The following is a 23,918-nucleotide window of genomic DNA, read 5'->3' as shown; positions in this document are numbered from 1 at the left end:
AACGAAGGTGGGACCGCTAAAGGATAAAGAGGGCAACATGTGTCTGGAAGTGGAGGAGTTTGGAAGAGATCGTAGGAGCATTAGCTATGATCTTTGAATCCTCTTTGGCTGCAGGGGAAGTGCCGGAGGACTGGAGAATGGCAAATGTAGTTCCCTTGTTCAAAAAAGGTAATAGGGAGAAACCTGGGAACAGGAGATTGGTGAGTCTTACGTCAGTGGTATGCAAACTACTGGAACGGATTCTTGAGGATAGGACATGCCAAGGCCTTCTCATGCCCCCTTCGAGCGCTCCTAAGTCCTTTCTTTAGCTCCTTCCTGGCTACCCTATATTTCTCATAAGTCCCTCCTACTTCCTGCTTCTTATATCTAACATATGCTTCCTTTTCCCTCTTGAGGATCTATGAGCATTTGGAGAAGTACAGTCTACTCATGGATAGTCAACATGGGTTTGTGAAGGGAAGATCGTTCCTCATGAGCCTGATTGAGTTTTTTGAAGAGAAAACAAAAGAAATTGATGAGGGTAGGGCAGTGGATGTGGTCTACATGGACTTTAGCAAAGCATTTGACAAGGTCCCTCATGAGAGACTCATCCAGAAAGTCATGAGGCATGGGATAAGTGGAACCTTGGCTGTTTGGATTAAAAAATTGACTTAAAGGAAGAAAGCAGAGGGTAGTTGTGGAAGGAAAGTATTCTGCCTGGAGGTTGGTGACTAGTGGAGTGCTGCAGGGATCTGTCCTGGGACCCCTGCTATTTGTGATTTTTATAAGTGACCTGGATGTAGAGGTAGAAGGATGGGTGAGTAAGTTTGCAGATGACACGAAGATTGGAGGAGTTGTGGATGGAGCTGTAGGTGGTCGGAGGTTACAAGAGGATATAGACAGGCTGCAGAGTTGGGCAGAAAAATGGCAGATGGAGTTCAATCCGGTCAAGTGTGAGGTGATGCATTTTGGAAGGACAAACCAGAAGACTGAGTACAGGATTAATGGTCAATTACTTAAGAGTGTGGATGAACAAAGGGACCTTGGGTTCAAATCCTTACGTCCCTCAAGGTCACTGCACAGGTTGATAGGGTAGTTAAGAAGGCCTATGGGATGCTAGGCTTCATTAACAAGGAGATTGAGTTCAAGAGTAGAGAGGTCATGTTGCAACTCTACAATTCTCTGGTGAGACTGCACTTAGAGTATTGTGTTCAATTCTGGTCACCTCATTATAGGAAGGATGTGGAAGCTATGGAGAGGGTGCAGAGGAGATTTACCAGGATGTTGCCTGGTTTGGAGAACAAGTCATATGAAGCAAGGTTAGCAGAGCTGGGACTTTTCTCTTTGGAGCGTAGAAGAACGAGAGGGGACTTGATAGAGGTCTACAAGATTATGAGAGGCATAGACAGGGTGGATAGTCAGTACCTGTTTCCCAGTGCACCAATAGCAAACACCAGAGGGCATATGTACAAAATTAAGGGAAGGAAGTTTAGGGGAGACATCAGGGGTAAGTTTTTTACACAAAGGGTTGTGAGTGCCTGGAATGACTTGCCAGGGATGGTGGTGGAGGCTAAAACATTAGGGGTATTTAAGAACCTCTTGGACAGGCACATGGATGAAAGAAAAATGGAAGGTTATGGGGTAGTGTGGGTTTAGTACTTTTTAAAAAGGATTATATGGGTCGGCACAACATGGAGGGCTGAAGGGCCTGTACTGTGCTGTAGTGTTCTATGATTCTATACAGATTGCGGAGGAGGAGGTGTCTGCTGTCGAGGCAAGTTGAAGTGGATAAATCCACAGGTCTTGACAAGGTGTCCCCTTAGACCCCATGGAAGGTAAGTGCAGAAGTTGAAGAGATGTTTATCATTAGTGACTGAGGAGGTACTGGAGGATTGGAGGAGAGCTAATCTTGTTCTGCTGTTGAAGAAAGGCTCGGAAGTTAAACCAGGAAATCATAGGCTGGTCAGTAGTGAGAAAGTTATTGGTAGGCATTCTAAGGGACCGTATATATGAGTGTTTGGATAGTCATGGATTGATTAAGGATAGTCAGCATGGCTTTGTACGTGGTAGGTTGTGTCTAACCAGTCTTATTGAGTTTTTTGAGAAGGTTACCAGGAAAGCTGGTGAAGACAAGGTAGTAGGTGTTGTCGACATGGACTTCAGCAAGTCCTGCATGGGAGGCTGGTCAGAAAGGTTCAGTCACTCGGCACTCAAAATGAGGTGGTAAATTGGATTAGACATTGGCTTTGTGGGAGAAACCGGACAGTGATAGAAGATGGTTGCCTCTTTGACTGGAGGTGCCCGTGACTAGTGGAGTGCTGGGTCCATTGTTGTTTGTCATCTTTATCTGGATGATAATGTGGTTAACTGGATCAGCAAGTTTGCTGATGACCAAGATTGAGGAAGTAGTTGACAGGGAGGAAATCTATCAAATCTTGCAGTGTGATCTGGACCAGCTGGAAAAATGGCAGATGGAATTTAATGCAGACAAGTGTGAGGCATTGCACCAGTGTAGAATGTAATGTAGAGACTTTATAAAGCCCTGGTGAGGCTTCACCGAGTACTGTGAGCAGGTTTGGGCCCCTTATCTCAGAAAGGATGTGCCGAAACTGGAGAGGGTTCAAAGAAGGTTCACGGTTATTAATCCAGGATTGAATGGTTTGTCATATGAAAGGCGTTTGATGGCTCTGTGATTGTATTCTCTAGAATTCAGAAGAATGAGGGGTGTCCTCACTGAACCCTATCAAATAGTGAAAAGCCTTGATAGAATGGAGGTGGAGAGGATGTTTCCTACGGTGGGAGAGTCTAAGACCAGAGGACACAGTCTCGGAATAAAGGGACGTACTTTTAGAATGGAGCTGAGGAGGAATTTCTTTAGCCAGAGGGTGGTGAATCTGTGGAATTCTTTGTCACAGGCAGCTGTGGAGGTCAGGTCAATGTATATTTAAGGCAGAGGTTGATAAGTTCTTGATTGGTCAGGGCACGAAGGGATATGGGCAAAGGCAGGAGATTGGGTCTGGGAGGAAAATTGAATCAGCTATGATGGGGCAGACTCGCTGGGCCTGATAGCTTAATTCCGCTCCTATACCTTATGGTCCTACACAGTGAAAGCTAGGGCACTGAGGAGTGCTAGCACAGAAGGATCTGGGAATACAACTCCACAATTCATTGAAAGTGGCAGCACAGATACCGTACATAGGGTCATAAAGAGAACTTTTGGCACATTGGCCTTCATAAACCAAAGTATTAAGTACAGGAGATGGGATGTTATGTTGAAGTTGTATAAGACAGTGGTGAGGCCTAATTTGGAGTATTGTGTATAGTTTTGGTCACCTACCTACAGGAAAGATGTAAACAAGACTGAAAAAGCAGAGAGAACATTTACAAGAATTCTGGAAGACCTGAGTTATAAGGAAAGATTGAATAAATTAGGACTTTATTCCCTAGAACATACAAGATTGAGGGGAGATTTGATAGAGGTATACAAAATTATGATAGGGTAAATGCAAGTAGGCTTTTTCCACTGAGGTTGGGAGGGACTGCAACCAGAGGTCATGGGTTAAGGGTGAAAGGAGAACGTGAGGGGAACTTCATCACTCAGAGGGCGGTGAGAGTGTGGAACGAGCTTCCGCTCTGGTGAAAGGGCTTGCTGTGTCCATTCTGGGGCAGCTCACTCAATTTGGTTCCCGCTGGACACTCAGCTCTCACCCGCGGCTCCAAGTAGCTGTCTGCACATGACAGCAGCCATTCTCCCGTTCACTGCTTCGACAGGCGGGCAAACCCATGTCCCTGGCAAGATGGGGACACGCCCTGTGAAGTCAGCTCCAGCAGGGTGGGTGGATGAATTCAACAGTGACGTGCAATGGCCAGGTAGGCGGTTCTGCGGACAGCGAAGGGCATAATGAGGCACGGGAGTCACGGTCGTCCACTGCAACCAAGGAAAACCCCAAATGAGACAGCAACTCGTATCACTGGACCTGGACTTCCACTGTTGCCTCACGGCTACAGCTTTTGCACTTTAAAAACCACATGTTTCTGCAGACCTATCGGGTTCACGGTTCGTAACGGGGAAATCCCTGGTGCAGATAGAGACCACAAAGCATTTTGACAACTGTATCCTTTTAAGATGTGGTAATTTATTGAAGGTCAAACCCATCACAAAATCCATACAAATAACATCGACTACAAACACCTTATCAATTCCATTTATACTCTTGTGTGATTTCAGCCAGCATTATCCCACTACAATGAAACAGAATATGCATTCCCAAATGATTTCTTGACATTAATTACTCTGGGTCTGGAGAAGGTGCAGAACTATAAATTTGTAATTTTCCAGTGCAGTGATGAGCACATTCAATTTCATTGGTATTCTCTGTTTCAGAAGGTAATGACAGATGGGAACCATCGTGGTGTGTCTGCCTCAGTCCGTGCTCACACAAATCCCCCCCAGTCACCGGCACCAGCCCATCTGCCATCAAGGACATACTGTATATACAGAAAGTTGCTGGAAGAAGGCCAGTAATATCATGAAGGATCCCTCCCACCCTGCTCATGGACTGTTTGTCCCACTCCCATCAGGGCAGAGGCTACGTAGCACCCACACCGGGACCACAAGATCCAAAAAAAGAGCGGTTGGACTGATCAACACCATTAACTCACCCCACCACCATTACCACACACACAGCCCCCGGTGTACATACAATCAGTCCATATAGAACAGTAAAATGTGTTTTATAGGGTTGCTGTTGTATTTGTTGTTATTTTATTGATTGAGATACAGCCCAGAACAGGCCCTCTTTGCCCTTTGCGCCACACTGCCGGCGACTCCTGACTTAACCCCAGCCTAATCACAGGACAATTTAAAATGACCAATTAACCTAGTAACTGGTATGTTTTTGGACTGTGGGAGGAAACCAGAGTACCTGGGGAAAATCCAGGCATTCCAAGGGGGAGAAGGTACAACTCCCTACAGGTGATGTTGGGATTAAACGCCGAACTCCAGTGCCATGGGCTATAATAGTCAGGCTAACCGCTATGCTAACCATGGTGCCCAGATATTCTGCGTGTCGTGTGTTCTTTATGCTGTATCAGATCTGGAACAACCATTGTTCTTTTTACCCTTGTGTCCTGAAGACTGACGATTAACAATCTCGAATGGGCACTCAATTCCCGATCATCCTGCTCCTACTCGTTTATTCCCTGCATTTGTCATTCTTGCACAGCAATTCTTGGCCGTTTCAGGAGTGCTTCTGTTGCTTCGGACAGCCCAGCCTGCGCTCGTAGCTGGCAGTGTGTTTCAGTACCTCTCACCCGACAGCTTTGTGAGTGACATTTCTCCACGGTCGGTGAACTTCATTAAACTATCCTTGAACACCTAGGTTTCCTAGTTGTGATTCTCCAAAGGCGAGTGTCACTGGCAAGTCCGGTGTTGGCTGGCTGATGGTGGTGACTCATTGAAATGCTATGGGGGTTTTTTTGGTGAAGATGCCCCTACATTATGGTTGGTATTTTGACCCAGTGACATTGCGAAAACGAGAATACACCCACTTTACCTCCTATACCTAATGAAGAGGACACGGAGGGTATGCTCGGGGTCTTCCGCTGCTGCAGCACATCCACTTCAGTGTTGATGTGTTGAGCTTTCAGAGAAGCTCTTCTGCACACCTCTGTCGTAACGTGTGGTTATTTGAGTCACTGTCGCCTTCCCAGCTTGAACCAGCCTGGCCACTCTCCTCTGCCCTCGCTCAGCTCCCACCCACGGAACTGCTGCTCGCTGGCTGTCTTCCGTTGTTCACACCTTTCTATGTAAGCTCCGGAGACCGTTGTGTGTGAAAATCCCACACCGACAATCATTCCACGGTGAAAGTCACTCAGGTCCCGTTCCTTCCCCATTCTGAACCACGACTGAGCCCCTTGACTGTGTCTGCATGTTTTACGTAGACACGATCAATCGTTGCGGCCGCGTGACTAGACTTTGCATTTACACACAGTTGTTCAGGTATACCTAATGAATTAGCCAGTGTTTCCCAGTTAGGATGATGTGTGCCTTATACCTTCTAATTCTTTTGTTCTACTTGCAGACGTACCTCAGAATCCAGCTCACTGTCATCTTGCAGCTTATTGTTTACCCACACTGCACGTTCCCCGTCTGCTTCGCTCTGATGTTGCCTCACCTTGTTCTGCCTCAGTGCACTGTGGGAGGGAGGAGCAGGTTTGCTTTGTTTCTCCGTACCTTCTGTTTTGCTGAGCACTGAATTTGTGGAGCAGAACCTCCCGGCCCTTTCAGCCTGGCCACCCCGATTGACCCTAGTTTACAATGACCAATCAACCTACCCAGCCCATCGCTGGACTTCGGGAGGACACCAGGGTAAACCCCGTCCATCCCACTGGAGGACCTACTGAGAGTCCTTACAGATTGGCGCCGGAACTGAACTCCGAACTCGGGGAATGCCCCGAGCTGTGTTAGCGTCACTCTAACTGCTACCCTACCGTGGCACCTGTTGTTCTGCCAAGCACTATGGGCATACTACGTTGGCGTCAGAATGTGTGGTGACACCTGTGGGACTCCCCCCCCCCCCCGCACATCTTTGAAACTGTTATGTTTCTATGTAAATGTGATAAATAAATTTGAATCTCACTCTGAATCTGATGATTTGATCAGTATAAACAGTATGCAAGACAAGATTTTTTACTGTATCTTGGTAAATATGACAATATTAAGCCAATTCCTATTCTAATTACCTAATCTAACCTTTTTCTAAAACCTCCTTTCTGACCACCCTAATATTTCCATTCTAAGGGTGAAATCTTCTCTAAATTATGTTCATAGTTAATTATTTAGGACTTTATTTCCCTAGAGCATAGGAGAATGAGGGGAGATTAGATCTGATAGAGGAATACAAAATGATGAGGGGTATAGACAGGGTAAATACAAGCAGGCTTTTCCCGCTGAGGTTGGGTGAGGCTAGAGCTAGAGGTCATGGGTTAAGGGTGAAAGGTGAAATGTTTAAGGGGAACTTCTTTACTCAGAGGGGAGTGAGATTGTAGAACGAGCTGCCACCAGAAGTGGTGGATGCAGGTTTGATTTCACCATTTAAGAGAGATTTGGATAGGTACACAGATGGCAGGGATCTGGAGGACTATGATCTAGGTGCAGGTCGATGATATTAGGCAGAATAGTAGTTTGGCACAGACTAGATAGGCTGAAGGGCCTGTTTTGTGTTGTAGTGTTCTATGACTCTATTCATTACTCCTGCAAGATGAGTGTGTTGATTGTAAGGCTTTGACACAGCCTTAACTTTCATTAACACATTTGTCGTCAACGTTTTCTCCAATCCTCCACTACCATCTTCACAGTGCTTCCATAATGAAGTGAACTGGCCACGTCAACAACCAAGACTGAGCTTCATAAACACTGTGAATAATAATCCCTTTAGGAACTCTGCCCTGCAGTAGGTTAACAATGATACTTCATGCGAGAAAAATTGGAAGCCTAGATGCTGGAAGACTGATTTAGCAAGCATATTCCAATTTCCTTAACGGACAATCTTAAATACCTGTAAAGAGCACTAAAGCAAAATACCATCAGATGCCCAAAATCTGGCCTAGAGAGAAATGACTGGAAATACCCAGCAGGCCAGGCAACATCTGCGGAGAGAGAAAAACATAGTTTAACGTTTCATGACAGAAATGCAAACTGTCATCCTCTTTGAGATATAGGTAACGAGGCAGGCAATTTGCAGACAGCAAGCTCCCAATAACAGCACTCCAATAATGATTAGATAAACCATATTAGTGAGGGATATATATCAACCACTATACAGCCATCTAGGTTTGGTCAAAGCAGGGCTTCCTGAAGAATATGAAGACTAAGGATAGCATCTCTTTTAGTGGGCAAGGGAAGAATCCTCAGCGCGTGTTAGTGGCGGTCATCGGCGATCCCTGGAAGCTCGGACTGGTGGATAAATAGTCTCTCCATACGAAAGGCAAGCCCTTTACAAAGCACCAGAGAGAGCCTTTGTGTGAAGACTTATAAAATTCGGATGAGATACCTGATCAATCTGCCAACCCAGGAGATGATTTTGGTGGTGTCTGATACAATGCTGACCACGATACACAAGAGATCTTGGGGAACTGATAACACCGTGACAATCAAATACTTAGCCATGGTGGTAAGACAGCTGACAGTACTGTACATAATCCCAAAAGGGATCCTTAAAACAGCGACGGCCAAGACTCGGATAACTCGGAGGACAGCTGCAAAGAGTTGGACAAAGGTCATGGCTGCATGGGCAATGTTTTCAAAGGGAATAAAGACTGTGCTGATGATAGATGGACAGATGGCCTCATTCACCTCTTCACTGGCTAGTTCCAATGGAGTTGCAATTGGCTCTATCACCAAGTCGTTGCCATTGTCATCTTTGGAAAGTGGCTGTGGTAAACTGTCTTCTTCCAACTTTGAATTAGCCACGCTGGTTTCTATTTGTTTGATAAGATTTTTGACCTCTTCAAAAGTCTCTCCTTCATCCTGGCTGCCTGAGCCACAGCCGTTAAAGATATTGCCCACGCCCAGCCGGCGTTGTAGCTCATTCACCGTTAGATGTTCCACCTCTGCCTCCGACTCCAAATCTTTCATGAACGCGTACGAGTAGTCTTTGTTGTACGTCACTTCATCCTCTCCTTCTGGTTCTGCACTTGTGGGGGCATTCTGACAGGGATCGTCGCTCTGATCCTGTGGCGACGCACAGCAGAGAGCTGTCCATGCAAATCTAGGCACCGAGACCCTTTCCTTCAGTTTCTCCTCCGTGATGTTGGCAGGACCTGTTACCAGGTACATTACCCGACCCGATTTATGGCATGCTCCCGCCAGCTTTGTCACCACAGCCTCCACCTTGTGGTACCAAATCTTATTAGCCTTCGGGGTCATGGGGACTGCGTTGGTAAGTGTGCACGTGCTTGTACCACTTGTCTTGTTATTAAGATTAAATGGGTAAACATGTCCTCGTTCGTAATCTTCGCCCTTATAATCTGAGTTCAGTGCCTGTAGCTTGCCAAGAGATTTAATATTGTTCGCCATTTCGTCTGGGAGATTTGGATTATCGATCTGAAACCAACATCATACACAGATGAGAAACAGTGAGATGCCATTGTATGGGTCACGTCCATCTTGAAGACCAGGACTGGGTGATGGCTTTACGAGTATGGACTAGCCCACTATCTGCACTCTCCAATACCCTGAAGCAGGGGGTCCCAACCCTCTTTATGCCATGGACCAACACCAGTAGGCGAGGGATCGGGATCCATGGACCCCAGCTTGGGAACCCCCGCTCTAAAGGTTAACCTGCAAGTTGAGTTGGTGGCGAGGAAGGAAATTGCAACGTTACGATTCATTTCGAGAGGACTGGAACACAAAAGCAAGGATAGAATGCTGAGGCTTTATAAGGTATTGTTCAGACCACAGCTGGAGTACTGTGGGATAGTTTATCTAAGAAAGGACGTGCTAGCATTGGAGAGGGTCCAGACGACGTTCACGAGAATGATCCCAGGAATGAAAGGGTCAGGGTCAGGGTCAGAATCAGGTTTAATATCACTGGCATATCCCATGAAATTCATTGTATAATATTAATGTATGAGGAGTGTTTGATGGCTCCGGGCCTGTACTCACTGGAGTTTAGAAGAACGAGGGAGATCTCATTGAAACCTATCGAATATATAAAAGGTCTGGATACAGTGGACATGGAGCAGATAGTCCAGGACTAGAGGGCACAGACTCAGAACAGAGGGAAGTCACCTACAACAGAGATGAGGAGGAATTTCTTCAGCCAGAGTGTGTTGAATCTGTGGAATTCGTTGCCACAGACGACAGTGGAGGTCAAGTCATTTGGTATAGTTAAAGCAGAGGTTGATAGGTTCTTGATTAGGTGAGGCGTCAAAGGCTACGGAGAGAAGGCAGGAGAATGGGGTTGGGGGGATAGTAAATCAGCCATGATTGAATGGTGAAGCAGAGTTGATGGGCCAAATGGCCCAATTCTGCTCCTATGCCTTATAGTCTTATACTGTTGTATCATTTCACACTGCCCTCAATGCTGACCACACTTCAATCATTACTTACATTAACTTCCAGCAAAAAAGTTTCAGAATTAATTATTATAGTAACTAATTCACTGGGTTATTTTCATTCATTTATCATTTGATTCTGGCCCACAGAGACACAAATTATTCCTCTATTCCCCAGCAGTACTGCAATTCTTTTGTCTTTTCAATTATTGATCTACTTTTCTTTGGGAAAATCTGCTTCACCTTCATCTTGGGGCGCGTTCTTAACGTCACAGGTTAATAAGGTGGTAAAGAAGGCATATGAGATGCTTGCAGATTAGTAATTGAGTTCCAGTGTCGGAAATTTACATTGTAGTTTTATAAAACTCTCGTTAGGCCACATCTGGAGTATTGAGTTCAGGTCTGGTTGCTTCATCATCAGAATGATACAGGGGCTTTGCAGAAGAGGTTTAGCAGGCTGTCTCCTGGTGTAGAGGGCATCAGAATGATGCGGGGGCTTTGCAGAAGAGGTTTAGCAGGCTGTCGCCTGGTTTAGAGGGCATCAGAATGATGTGGGGGGCTTTGCAGAAGAGGTTTAGCAGGCTGTCACCTGGAGTAGAGGGCATCAGAATGATGCGGGGGGCTTTGCAGAAGAGGTTTAGCAGGCTGTCGTCTGGTGTAGAGGGCATCAGAATGATACAGGGGCTTTGCAGAAGAGGTTTAGCAGGCTGTCGCCTGGTGTAGAGGGCATCAGAATGATGCGGGGGCTTTGCAGAAGAGGTTTAGCAGGCTGTCGCCTGGTGTAGAGGGCATCAGAATGATGCCGGGGGCTTTGCAGAAGAGGTTTAGCAGGCTGTCGCCTGGTGTAGAGGGCATCAGAATGATACAGGGGCTTTGCAGAAGAGGTTTAGCAGGCTGTCGCCTGGTGTAGAGGGCATCAGAATGATGTGGGGGGCTTTGCAGAAGAGGTTTAGCAGGCTGTCGCCTGGTGTAGAGGGCATCAGAATGATGTGGGGGGCTTTGCAGAAGAGGTTTAGCAGGCTGTCGCCTGGTGTAGAGGGCATCAGAATGATACAGGGGGCTTTGCAAAAGAGGTTGAGCAGGCTGTCGCCTGGTGTAGAGGGCATCAGAATGATACAGGGGCTTTGCAGAAGAGGTTTAGCAGGCTGTCACCTGGTGTAGAGGGCATCAGAATGATACAGGGGGCTTTGCAAAAGAGGTTGAGCAGGCTGTCGCCTGGTGTAGAGGGCATCAGAATGATACAGGGGCTTTGCAGAAGAGGTTTAGCAGGCTGTCGCCTGGTGTAGAGGGCATCAGAATGATACGGGGGCTTTGCAGAAGAGGTTTAGCAGGCTGTCGCCTGGTGTAGAGGGCATCAGAATGATACAGGGGCTTTGCAGAAGAGGTCTAGCAGGCTGTCGCCTGGTGTAGAGGGCATCAGAATGAAACAGGGGCTTTGCAGAAGAGGTCTAGCAGGCTGTCGCCTGGTGTAGAGGGCATCAGAATGATACAGGGGCTTTGCAGAAGAGGTTTAGCAGGCTGTCGCCTGGTTTAGAGGGCATCAGAATGATACAGGGGCTTTGCAGAAGAGGTTTAGCAGGCTGTCGTCTGGTGTAGAGGGCATCAGAATGATGTGGGGGGCTTTGCAGAAGAGGTTTAGCAGGCTGTCGCCTGGTGTAGAGGGCATCAGAATGATACAGGGGCTTTGCAGAAGAGGTCTAGCAGGCTGTCGCCTGGTGTAGAGGGCATCAGAATGATACAGTGGCTTTGCAGAAGAGGTCTAGCAGGCTGTCGTCTGGTGTAGAGGGCATCAGAATGATGTGGGGGGCTTTGCAGAAGAGGTTTAGCAGGCTGTCGCCTGGTGTAGAGGGCATCAGAATGATGTGGGGGGCTTTGCAGAAGAGGTTTAGCAGGCTGTCGCCTGGTGTAGAGGGCATCAGAATGATACAGGGGCTTTGCAGAAGAGGTTTAGCAGGCTGTCGCCTGGTTTAGAGGGCATCAGAATTATACAGGGGCTTTGCAGAAGAGGTCTAGCAGGCTGTCGTCTGGTGTAGAGGGCATCAGAATGATGTGGGGGGCTTTGCAGAAGAGGTTTAGCAGGCTGTCGCCTGGTGTAGAGGGCATCAGAATGATGCGGGGGGCTTTGCAGAAGAGGTTTAGCAGGCTGTCGCCTGGTGTAGAGGGCATCAGAATGATGCGGGGGCTTTGCAGAAGAGGTTTAGCAGGCTGTCGCCTGGTGTAGAGGGCATCAGAATGATACAGGGGCTTTGCAGAAGAGGTTTAGCAGGCTGTCGCCTGGTGTAGAGGGCATCAGAATGATGTGGGGGGCTTTGCAGAAGAGGTTTAGCAGGCTGTCGCCTGGTGTAGAGGGCATCAGAATGATGTGGGGGGCTTTGCAGAAGAGGTTTAGCAGGCTGTCGCCTGGTGTAGAGGGCATCAGAATGATACAGGGGGCTTTGCAAAAGAGGTTGAGCAGGCTGTCGCCTGGTGTAGAGGGCATCAGAATGATACAGGGGCTTTGCAGAAGAGGTTTAGCAGGCTGTCACCTGGTGTAGAGGGCATCAGAATGATACAGGGGGCTTTGCAAAAGAGGTTGAGCAGGCTGTCGCCTGGTGTAGAGGGCATCAGAATGATACAGGGGCTTTGCAGAAGAGGTTTAGCAGGCTGTCGCCTGGTGTAGAGGGCATCAGAATGATACAGGGGCTTTGCAGAAGAGGTTTAGCAGGCTGTCGCCTGGTGTAGAGGGCATCAGAATGATACGGGGGCTTTGCAGAAGAGGTTTAGCAGGCTGTCGCCTGGTGTAGAGGGCATCAGAATGATACAGGGGCTTTGCAGAAGAGGTCTAGCAGGCTGTCGCCTGGTGTAGAGGGCATCAGAATGAAACAGGGGCTTTGCAGAAGAGGTCTAGCAGGCTGTCGCCTGGTGTAGAGGGCATCAGAATGAAACAGGGGCTTTGCAGAAGAGGTCTAGCAGGCTGTCGTCTGGTGTAGAGGGCATCAGAATGATGTGGGGGGCTTTGCAGAAGAAGTTTAGCAGGCTGTCGCCTGGTGTAGAGGGCATCAGAATGATGTGGGGGGCTTTGCAGAAGAGGTTTAGCAGGCTGTCGCCTGGTGTGGAGGGCATCAGAATGATGCGGGGGCTTTGCAGAAGAGGTTTAGCAGGCTGTCGCCTGGTGTAGAGGGCATCAGAATGATACGGGGGCTTTGCAGAAGAGGTTTAGCAGGCTGTCGCCTGGTGTAGAGGGCATCAGAATGATGTGGGGGGCTTTGCAGAAGAGGTTTAGCAGGCTGTCGTCTGGTGTAGAGGGCATCAGAATGATGTGGGGGGCTTTGCAGAAGAGGTTTAGCAGGCTGTCGCCTGGTGTAGAGGGCATCAGAATGATACAGGGGCTTTGCAGAAGAGGTCTAGCAGGCTGTCGCCTGGTGTAGAGGGCATCAGAATGATACAGGGGCTTTGCAGAAGAGGTTTAGCAGGCTGTCGTCTGGTGTAGAGGGCATCAGAATGATGTGGGGGGCTTTGCAGAAGAGGTTTAGCAGGATGTCGCCTGGTGTAGAGGGCATCAGAATGATACAGGGGCTTTGCAGAAGAGGTCTAGCAGGCTGTCGCCTGGTGTAGAGGGCATCAGAATGATACAGGGGCTTTGCAGAAGAGGTCTAGCAGGCTGTCGTCTGGTGTAGAGGGCATCAGAATGATGTGGGGGGCTTTGCAGAAGAGGTTTAGCAGGCTGTCGCCTGGTGTAGAGGGCATCAGAATGATGTGGGGGGCTTTGCAGAAGAGGTTTAGCAGGCTGTCGCCTGGTGTAGAGGGCATCAGAATGATACAGGGGCTTTGCAGAAGAGGTTTAGCAGGCTGTCGCCTGGTTTAGAGGGCATCAGAATGATACAGGGGCTTTGCAGAAGAGGTCTAGCAGGCTGTCGTCTGGTGTAGAGGGCATCAGAATGATGTGGGGGGCTTTGCAGAAGAGGTTTAGCAGGCTGTCGCCTGGTGTAGAGGGCATCAGAATGATGTGGGGGGCTTTGCAGAAGAGGTTTAGCAGGCTGTCGCCTGGTGTAGAGGGCATCAGAATGATGCGGGGGCTTTGCAGAAGAGGTTTAGCAGGCTGTCGCCTGGTGTAGAGGGCATCAGAATGATACAGGGGCTTTGCAGAAGAGGTTTAGCAGGCTGTCGCCTGGTGTAGAGGGCATCAGAATGATACAGGGGCTTTGCAGAAGAGGTTTAGCAGGCTGTCGCCTGGTGTAGAGGGCATCAGAATGATACAGGGGCTTTGCAGAAGAAGTTTAGCAGGCTGTCGCCTGGTGTAGAGGGCATCAGAATGATACAGGGGCTTTGCAGAAGAGGTTTAGCAGGCTGTCGCCTGGTGTAGAGGGCATCAGAATGATGTGGGGGCTTTGCAGAAGAGGTTTAGCAGGCTGTCGCCTGGTGTAGAGGGCATCAGAATGATACAGGGGCTTTGCAGAAGAAGTTTAGCAGGCTGTCGCCTGGTGTAGAGGGCATCAGAATGATGTGGGGGGCTTTGCAGAAGAGGTTTAGCAGGCTGTCGCCTGGTGTAGAGGGCATCAGAATGATACAGGGGCTTTGCAGAAGAGGTTTAGCAGGCTGTCGCCTGGTGTAGAGGGCATCAGAATGATGCGGGGGCTTTGCAGAAGAGGTTTAGCAGGCTGTCGCCTGGTTTAGAGGGCATCAGAATGATACAGGGGCTTTGCAGAAGAGGTTTAGCAGGCTGTCGCCTGGTGTAGAGGGCATCAGAATGATACGGGGGCTTTGCAGAAGAGGTTTAGCAGGCTGTCGCCTGGTGTAGAGGGCATCAGAATGATACGGGGGCTTTGCAGAAGAGGTTTAGCAGGCTGTCGCCTGGTGTAGAGGGCATCAGAATGATACGGGGGCTTTGCAGAAGAGGTTTAGCAGGCTGTCGCCTGGTGTAGAGGGCATCAGAATGATGTGGGGGGCTTTGCAGAAGAGGTCTAGCAGGCTGTCGCCTGGTGTAGAGGGCATCAGAATGATACGGGGGCTTTGCAGAAGAGGTTTAGCAGGCTGTCGCCTGGTGTAGAGGGCATCAGAATGATACAGGGGCTTTGCAGAGGAGGTTTAGCAGGCTGTCGCCTGGTGTAGAGGGCATCAGAATGATACGGGGGCTTTGCAGAAGAGGTTTAGCAGGCTGTCGCCTGGTGTAGAGGGCATCAGAATGATACGGGGGGCTTTGCAGAAGAGGTTTAGCAGGCTGTCGTCTGGTGTAGAGGGCATCAGCTCCAATGCGAGGCTGGGCCAACCTGGTTTGTTTTCTCTGGAGTGATGGAGGCTGAGGGGAGATCTGTGAGATGTTTATGAATTGATTTTTAAAACCACATTGAAAAAGCAACTTTTACTGTATTTATATTCATAACTTGTAGTGTGTAAATGATTTGTATTAAGTAGAATATAAAATATTATATAATTCTATATAAATCCTACTGCTGTTGAGTTGAAACCAAAAGGAATTTGCACCGGTGGAGATGACCACTGCATTGAGGCCTTCAAGTAAGGAGAACTTCTTATGAAACATACTCACTTAAATTCTTGTGCATTGTTTTTCTACAACAAAAAAACCTATTCAAAACCAACGGGTCAAAGAGCCCATACCACATTATACTTCAGTTATAGAACATAGAAATTTACAGCACATTACAGGCCCTTCGGCCCACAATGTTGTGCTGGCCATGTAACCTACTCTAGAGACTGCCTAGAATTTCCCTAGCACGTACCCCCCTAGTTTTCTAAGTACCATGTACCCATCTAAGAGGGTCTTAAAAAACCCTATTGTATCTGCTTCCACCACCACCGCAGGCAGTGCATTCCACGCACCCACCACTCTGTGTGAAAAACTTAACCCTGACATCAGTACCCATTTCCAAGCACCTTAAAACTATACCCCTTGTGTTAGCCATTCCAGCCCTGGGGAAAAGCCTCTGACTATCCACATGATCAATGCCTCTCATCATCTTATACACCTCTGTCAGGTCACCTCTCATCCTCCGTCACTCCAAGGAGAAAAGGTCAAGTTCACCCAGCCTATTCTCATAAGGCATGCTCCCCACTCCAGGCAACATCCTTGTAAATCTCCTCTGTACTCTCTCTATAATATCCATACCCTTCCTGTAGTGAGGCGACCAGAACTGAACACAGTTCTCCCAGTAGGGTCTAACTAAGGTCTAATATAGCTTCAACATTATCTCACAGCCCTTGAACTCATTCCCACGGATGATGAATGCCAACACACCATACACCTTCTTAACAACACTGTCAACCTGCACAGCAGCTTTGAGTGTGCTGTCGACACGGACCTCGAGTTATATCCAGTTGAATTTCTGCCTGAATGATTGTGACCCCCAGTGACAGGTCTCCTCGTCACTTGCCACCCCCCAATCGTTCTTCTTTTAGAGTCTCATTCCAAACCAGTCCTCCTCCGAGATCACACCGCATGCTCCCTCAGACACACCCACAGTCCCACCTGCACTAATCTGCTCCACAGCCGCTCACTTTGGAGAATCTGACAGCCCCTCCTAAATCCCAGGCTTGCATCAGCAAGGAGAACGAGAGATTTCGGTGCATGGAAAACTATAGTCTGCGGCTACAACTGAAATGCTTTGTCCTTCATCTGGATGGTCTCCAACTCAATCGGGGAATCTGTCTCCCAGCGCAGAAATGTCTAATACTAGAAGGCATCCATTGAAGGTGAGAGGGGATAAACCCAAAGGAGATACGAGGGGCAATTTTTTACCTGACAGGGTGACGGGTGCCTGGAGTGTCCTCTCTGTGCTGGCGGTGGAAGCAAATATGATAGGGGTGCTCCTAGACAGCCCCATGAATGTGCAGGAAATGAACATTGTGCAGGCAAAGGTCATTAGTTTAATTAGTTTGACCCGCAATGTGGGCTGAAGGGCCTGTTCCTGTGCTGTACTGGTCTGTTCTATGTATCATGGCACAGTAGCGTAGTAGTTAGCGGAACATTTTACTGTACCAGGGTTCAATTCCCGCCGCTGCCTGTAAGGAATTTGTATGTTCTCCCCGTGACCGTGTGGGTTTCCTCCCACAGTCCAAAGACGTTGGTAGGTTAATTGTTCATTGCAGCTTGTCCCACTGGATTAAATCGGGAGATTGCTGGCTGGTGTAACTCAAAGGCTTGGAAGGGCCTGTTCCACGTTGTATCTCAATAAACAAATGGACACCTCCCATAATAAAGACATTGTTCACTGAGTCACAGAGTAATTCAGGGTGGAAACAGGCCCTCGGCCCAACATGGAACATAAAATATAGACCATTACAGCACAGTACAGGCCTGTTGTCTCACTATGTTGTACCAAACTTTTAATTGACTTTAACCCTTCCCTCCCACACAGACCTCCATTTTTCTGTCATCCCTGTGTGCCTATCTACGAGTTTTTAAAATGCCCCTAATGTGTCTGCCTCTACCATCACCTCTGGCAGGGCACTTCATTACAATACCACTCTGTGTAAAAAATTATCTCTGATATCCCACCCTGATATTTTCCTACAATCATCTTAAAATTGTCTCTCCCTCCCCAGCCTGTTTTAGCCGTTTTTGCCCTGGTAAAGTCTCTGGGTGTCCACTGTATCTTTTCATCGTGCTATGTCACCTCTCAACCTTCTTCGTTCCCAAGAGAAAATCCTTAACCTATCCTCATAAGACATGCTCTCTAATCCAGGCTGCATCCTGGTAAATCTCCTCTGCACCCTCTTTAAAGCTTCCACATACTTCCTACAATGAGGTGACCAGAACTGAACACAATATTTCAAAAGTGGAATAAAAACCAGGATTTTATGCATCGGCAACATTACCTTGTGACTCATGCACTCAATCCCCATTACCCCAAAGCCCTTGCACTCAATCCCCATTACCCCAAAGCTCTTGAACTCAATCCCCATTACCCCAAAGCCCTTGAACTCAATCCCCTTTACCCCAAAGCCCTTGAACACAATCCCCAATACCCCAAAGCTCTTGAACTCAATCTCCATTACCCCAAAGCCCTTGAACTCAATCCCCATTACCCCAAAGCCCTTGAACACAATCTCCATTACCCCAAAGCTCTTGAACTCAATCTCCATTACCCCAAAGCCCTTGAACTCAATCCCCATTACCCCAAAGCCCTTGAACTCAATCCCCATTACCCCAAAGCTCTTGACTCAATCCCCATTACCCTAAAGCCCTTGAACACAACCCCCATTACCCCAAAGCTCTTGAACTCAATCTCCATTACCCCAAAGCCCTTGAACTCAATCCCCTTTACCCCAAAGCCCTTGAACACAATCCCCATTACCCCAAAGCTCTTGAACTCAATCTCCATTACCCCAAAGCCCTTGAACTCAATCCCCATTACCCCAAAGCTCTTGACTCAATCCCCTTTACCCCAAAGCCCTTGAACACAATTCCCATTACCCCAAAGCCCTTGAACACAACCCCCATTACCCCAAAGCTCTTGAACTCAATCTCCATTACCCCAAAGCCCTTGAACTCAATCCCCTTTACCCCAAAGCCCTTGAACACAATCCCCATTACCCCAAAGCTCTTGAACTCAATCTCCATTACCCCAAAGCTCTTGACTCAATCCCCTTTACCCCAAAGCCCTTGAACACAATTCCCATTACCCCAAAGCCCTTGAACACAATCCCCATTACCCCAAAGCTCTTGAACTCAATCTCCATTACCCCAAAGCCCTTGAACTCAATCCCCTTTACCCCAAAGCCCTTGAACACAATCCCCATTACCCCAAAGCTCTTGAACTCAATCTCCATTACCCCAAAGCCCTTGAACTCAATCCCCATTACCCCAAAGCCCTTGAACACAATCCCCATTACCCCAAAGCTCTTGAACTCAATCTCCATTACCCCAAATCCCTTGAACTCAATCCCCATTACCCCAAAGCCCTTGAACTCAATCCCCTTTACCCCAAAGCCCTTGAACACAATCCCCATTACCCCAAAGCTCTTGAACTCAATCTCCATTACCCCAAAGCCCTTGAACTCAATCCCCATTACCCCAAAGCCCTTGAACACAATCCCCATTACCCCAAAGCCCTTGAACACAATCCCCATTACCCCAAAGCTCTTGACTCAATCCCCTTTACCCCAAAGCCCTTGAACACAATTCCCATTACCCCAAAGCCCTTGAACACAACCCCCATTACCCCAAAGCTCTTGAACTCAATCTCCATTACCCCAAAGCCCTTGAACTCAATCCCCTTTACCCCAAAGCCCTTGAACACAATCCCCATTACCCCAAAGCTCTTGAACTCAATCTCCATTACCCCAAAGCTCTTGACTCAATCCCCTTTACCCCAAAGCCCTTGAACACAATTCCCATTACCCCAAAGCCCTTGAACACAATCCCCATTACCCCAAAGCTCTTGAACTCAATCTCCATTACCCCAAAGCCCTTGAACTCAATCCCCTTTACCCCAAAGCCCTTGAACACAATCCCCATTACCCCAAAGCTCTTGAACTCAATCTCCATTACCCCAAAGCCCTTGAACTCAATCCCCATTACCCCAAAGCCCTTGAACACAATCCCCATTACCCCAAAGCTCTTGAACTCAATCTCCATTACCCCAAATCCCTTGAACTCAATCCCCATTACCCCAAAGCCCTTGAACTCAATCCCCTTTACCCCAAAGCCCTTGAACACAATCCCCATTACCCCAAAGCTCTTGAACTCAATCTCCATTACCCCAAAGCCCTTGAACTCAATCCCCATTACCCCAAAGCCCTTGAACACAATCCCCATTACCCCAAAGCCCTTGAACACAATCCCCAATACCCCAAAGCTCTTGAACTCAATCTCCATTACCCCAAAGCCCTTGAACTCAATCCCCATTACCCCAAATCCCTTGAACTCAATCAACTTGTCCATGCTGATCAGGTTGACCAGATTTGTCCCATTCCCCTCTAAATCCTTCCTATCTATCTGCTTGTCCCAGTGAGTTTAAATGTTGTTCTTGTACTTGTCTCCAGCACTTCCTGTGACAACTCGTTCCAAATAGTGACCGGACTCTACATGAGGTTGCCCTTGTTTACAACATTGCTCAGGGCTCTGCTGCCATGCACAGTAAGAGGTGTATCCTGGTTTAATTGTCTAATATCCAACACCTCACATTTCTCTGAATTGAACACCTTTTACCCACTAATCCAGCTGACCAAGACCCCCCTGTAATTTTTGATAACCTACTCTACTGTCTCTGATGCCATCTATGTTAAAGTCATCGAACACAGAACCTACTCCAGGATCAATCCAATCCTTTCCCCCCTCTAATTTACTATCATCACCATGCCCATCTAAGAGTTTCTTAACTGCCCCTAATGTATCTGCCTCTACTTGCAGGTCACTCCACACAGTGTAAAGAACTTACCTCTGACTGCCCCCTATATTTTTGTCCAATCAGTTAAAAATTATGCCCCCTATACAAGCCACAGTCAGTCCGTGTGGGCAGTAACGTCTCTGGTCGCATTGTACTGAGCACTGGCACTCCCCAGGGCTGTGGGCTCAGCCGCCGATGCACGGCAGTGTTGCAGGACTCAGCTCAAACCGTGTCATCAAGTTTACAGAAGACACAAAGGTGGTCGGCCTCATCAACGATGAGGAGTCGGAGTAGAGAGAGGAAGCGGAGCGGCTGGTGGACTGGTGTGAGAAGATCAACCCAAGTCTGAATGTGGAGACGACCGAGGACATGATTGTGGACTTCAGGAAGGTGCAGATGAACCATCCCCCTCTGCGCACACATGGCCTCTCTGTAGAGAGAGTCAAGTGCACCAGGCTCCCGGGAGTTCACGTCATGGTCGAGCTCAGCCGGTCCCTGAATAAGAAGGCACAGGAGTGCCTCCGTGCTTCCTGAGGAGACTGAGGCAAGCGAGGCTCCACACATCCCACCCCTCCAACTTAACTGTGTTTTCCAGGAGGACAGAGTCCTGACAAGTTGCATCTCCATCTGGTACGGGAGCAGTTGAGTGTCAGACTGGAAATTCCTACAAAGGACTGTGAGTACAGCTGAGAGGATCATAGGGGTCTCCCTACCACCCATCGGGGACATTAATCAGGAGTGTTGTGTGTCCAGGGCCCTTAGTATTATTAAGGATCCCACCCAACCATCCAGCATCCTCTTTGACTTTCTACCATCGGGCAGGAGACTCCATCAGGATCGGAGACAGTTTCTTCCCTCGGGCCATTAGGGTTCTGAACTCCCTGCTGCATCGCATTCGAAGTGTCACTGGATAATTTGTTCTGTACCCGACAATACTTTAATTTATGCACTTTACATTGTTTATAGATGTATAATTCATTTGTACATTTAATTCTTACTTTCCTAAGTTATTGTGTGTGATATTACACCCTGGCCTGGAGGAACATTGTCTCATTTGATGGTGTACATGTATACAGTTAAACAACAATTGACTTGGCTTAACATTTCTGTCCTGAGGAAAAAAGTCTGTGCTGTCCACTTGATCTGTACTTCGTATCATCTGGTACACTTCTGGCAAGTCACCTCTCATCCTGCTTCACTCCAAAGAGAAACGGCCTAGGTTGTTCAACCTCTCCACAAAAGACATGTTCTCCTGCTGAATCCCCTCTGCACCCTCTCTAAAGCCTCCACATCCTTCCTGTAGCCAGGCGACCAGATACGGCAAAGGTACAAACCCTGACAGTTCAATCCAGACAGCATCCTGCTGAATCCCCTCTGCGCCCTCTCTAAAGCCTCCACATCCTTCCTGTAGCCAGGCCACCAGATACGGCAAAGGTACAAACCCTGACAGTTCACTCCAGACAGCATCCTGCTGAATCCCCTCTGCGCCCTCTCTAAAGCCTCCACATCCTTCCTGTAGCCAGGCGACCAGATACTGCAAACGTAAAATCCCTGACAGTTCAATCCAGACAGCATCCTGCTGAATCCCCTCTGCGCCCTCTCTAAAGCCTCCACATCCTTCCTGTAGCCAGGCGACCAGATACTGCAAACGTAAAATCCCTGACAGTTCAATCCAGACAGCATCCTGCTGAATCCCCTCTGCGCCCTCTCTAAAGCCTCCACATCCTTCCTGTAGCCAGGCCACCAGATACTGGAAACGTAAAATCCCTGACAGTTCAATCCAGACAGCATCCTGCTGAATCCCCTCTGCACCCTCTCTAAAGCCTCCACATCCTTCCTGTAGCCAGGCCACCAGATACTGCAAACGTAAAATCCCTGACAGTTCAATCCAGACAGCATCCTGCTGAATCCCCTCTGCACCCTCTCTAAAGCCTCCACATCCTTCCTGTAGCCAGGCCACCAGATACTGCAAACGTAAAATCCCTGACAGTTCAATCCAGACAGCATCCTGCTGAATCTCCTCTGCACCCTCTCTAAAGCCTCCACATCCTTCCTGTAGCCAGGCCACCAGATACTGCAAACGTAAAATCCCTGACAGTTCAATCCAGACAGCATCCTGCTGAATCCCCTCTGCACCCTCTCTAAAGCCTCCACATCCTTCCTGTAGCCAGGCGACCAGATACTGCAAACGTACAAAACCCTGACAGTTCACTCCCATCCAAACCATTCCTCCCTTGTACAAGTTACCTTCGATTTAATAACTAACCCTCTACTCAGCACGACGAGTTTCCCGCTGCCGTGTTTTGGTTACTAATCTAATGATATGGATGCCTTATTTAACTTACTAACCGGTTGTATCACTGTCTGGCGGGGAGAGGCCATTCTGCAGAGGATCGGAAAAGGCTGCAGACTCGGCCAGCTCCATCGTGGGCACCAGCCTCCCCAGTATTGAGGACACCTTCAAAAGGCGGTGTCTCAGAAAGGCAGCGTCCATCATTAAGGACCCCCACCACCCAGGACATGCCCTCTCCTCACTGCTACCATCAGGACGGAGGTACGGGAGCCCGAAGACACACACTCGGCGATTCAGGAACAGCTGCTTCCCCTCTGCCACCCGATAATAAAACTACAGATTACAGTCAGAAGCATATATGAAATACGTAGAGCAAAACGAGGGGGGAAAGAGTGAGGGGAGTGTCCATTGCGGAGGAGGGGAAGCTGCTCCTGAAGCGATCTGCGAGTCTCTCCCGTACCTCCTCGATGGTCCCAGTGAGAATACATTTTTGTTGGGGAATGCGGTCAGGCGAGCTGGGGGCGATCTTTACCTGCGGTTCCACGAACCAGGCAGCGGGTCTGTAAGCCTCGTCCTGGCCCATGGAGCACGGGTAGCGGTAGGCGGAGTACATCGGGATCCGGTGGTCTGTCTGGTAGAGGGTGGCGAAGTGATAATTGTTCTTGTATTTCTGACAGATCCGCAGCAGGTTGCTCGCGCTGTCATTTCCAAATCCCTGCGGCGGCACCTTATCCCGGAAGAACCAGTTACATTCCTGGAAATCTCTCACCACCTTGCCCCGCACTGTCCCGGGACGAGGGGCAGCCAGGAGCAGGAGCCAGAGGAGACCCCCGGGGTTCATGGTCAGGCTGCGGGACTAGACCTGCAGAGGCAGCGAAGCCGTGGTCCGAGCGCCGGGGGATGCCTCCGGTGTCCGCCGCAGCGCCTCGGGCTGGTGCTCACAGGCTGCGGGGGCAGTCTGACCGCCCGGCGCTCCAAGCCGCCGCGGAGCCGGACACAGTAGCCCGCTGTCTGGTGCAAACCAGAAGCTGCATTGCGCCGGATGACATCATTGGCGTTAAGTAGGATGTCCCTTTGAACCCGAAATGGAGGGTTGTTGACATGCAAAAGGTTTGCCGGGAACTGTAGTTTGTGCCAACCTATTGCCCTTCAGAATTCAGAATCTTCAGAATTTATTTTATTCCTTACATCCATCTCACAACAGGAGGGAGTAGAAGTCTCTATGTTGCGCCTCTGTCGGATGTACAAGCAATAAGAAGGGG

At 48.6% G+C, this 23,918-nt stretch overlaps 1 protein-coding gene across 1 annotated transcript; it reads right to left on the bottom strand.

Moving 5' to 3' along the window:
- Positions 1 to 4,095: 4,095 nt before the first annotated feature.
- LOC140730853 (endonuclease domain-containing 1 protein-like) lies at positions 4,096 to 23,712 on the bottom strand. The gene is made up of 2 exons (XM_073051812.1): positions 23,189 to 23,712; positions 4,096 to 9,085 (listed from the first exon to the last, which is right to left on the bottom strand). The coding sequence occupies exons 1-2, from the start codon at positions 23,495 to 23,497 to the stop codon at positions 8,012 to 8,014; spliced, it is 1,383 nt and encodes a 460-aa protein (XP_072907913.1). The 5' UTR covers positions 23,498 to 23,712; the 3' UTR covers positions 4,096 to 8,011.
- Positions 23,713 to 23,918: the final 206 nt, after the last annotated feature.

This window comes from Hemitrygon akajei, chromosome 7 (genome assembly GCF_048418815.1).
Source record: "Hemitrygon akajei chromosome 7, sHemAka1.3, whole genome shotgun sequence".
Classification (NCBI taxonomy): Eukaryota; Metazoa; Chordata; class Chondrichthyes; order Myliobatiformes; family Dasyatidae; genus Hemitrygon; species Hemitrygon akajei.
This window is presented reverse-complemented; position numbering and strand designations above follow the sequence as displayed.

Coding starts and splice junctions, on each gene's coding strand:
- LOC140730853 (XM_073051812.1), bottom strand. CDS start 23,497: ATGAACCCCGGGGGTCTCCTCTGGCTCCTGCTCCTGGCTGCCCCTCGT. Junction 9,086..23,188: donor CCTGGTTCGTGGAACCGCAG/GTAAAGATCGCC, acceptor TGTTGGTTTCAG/ATCGATAATCCAAATCTCCC.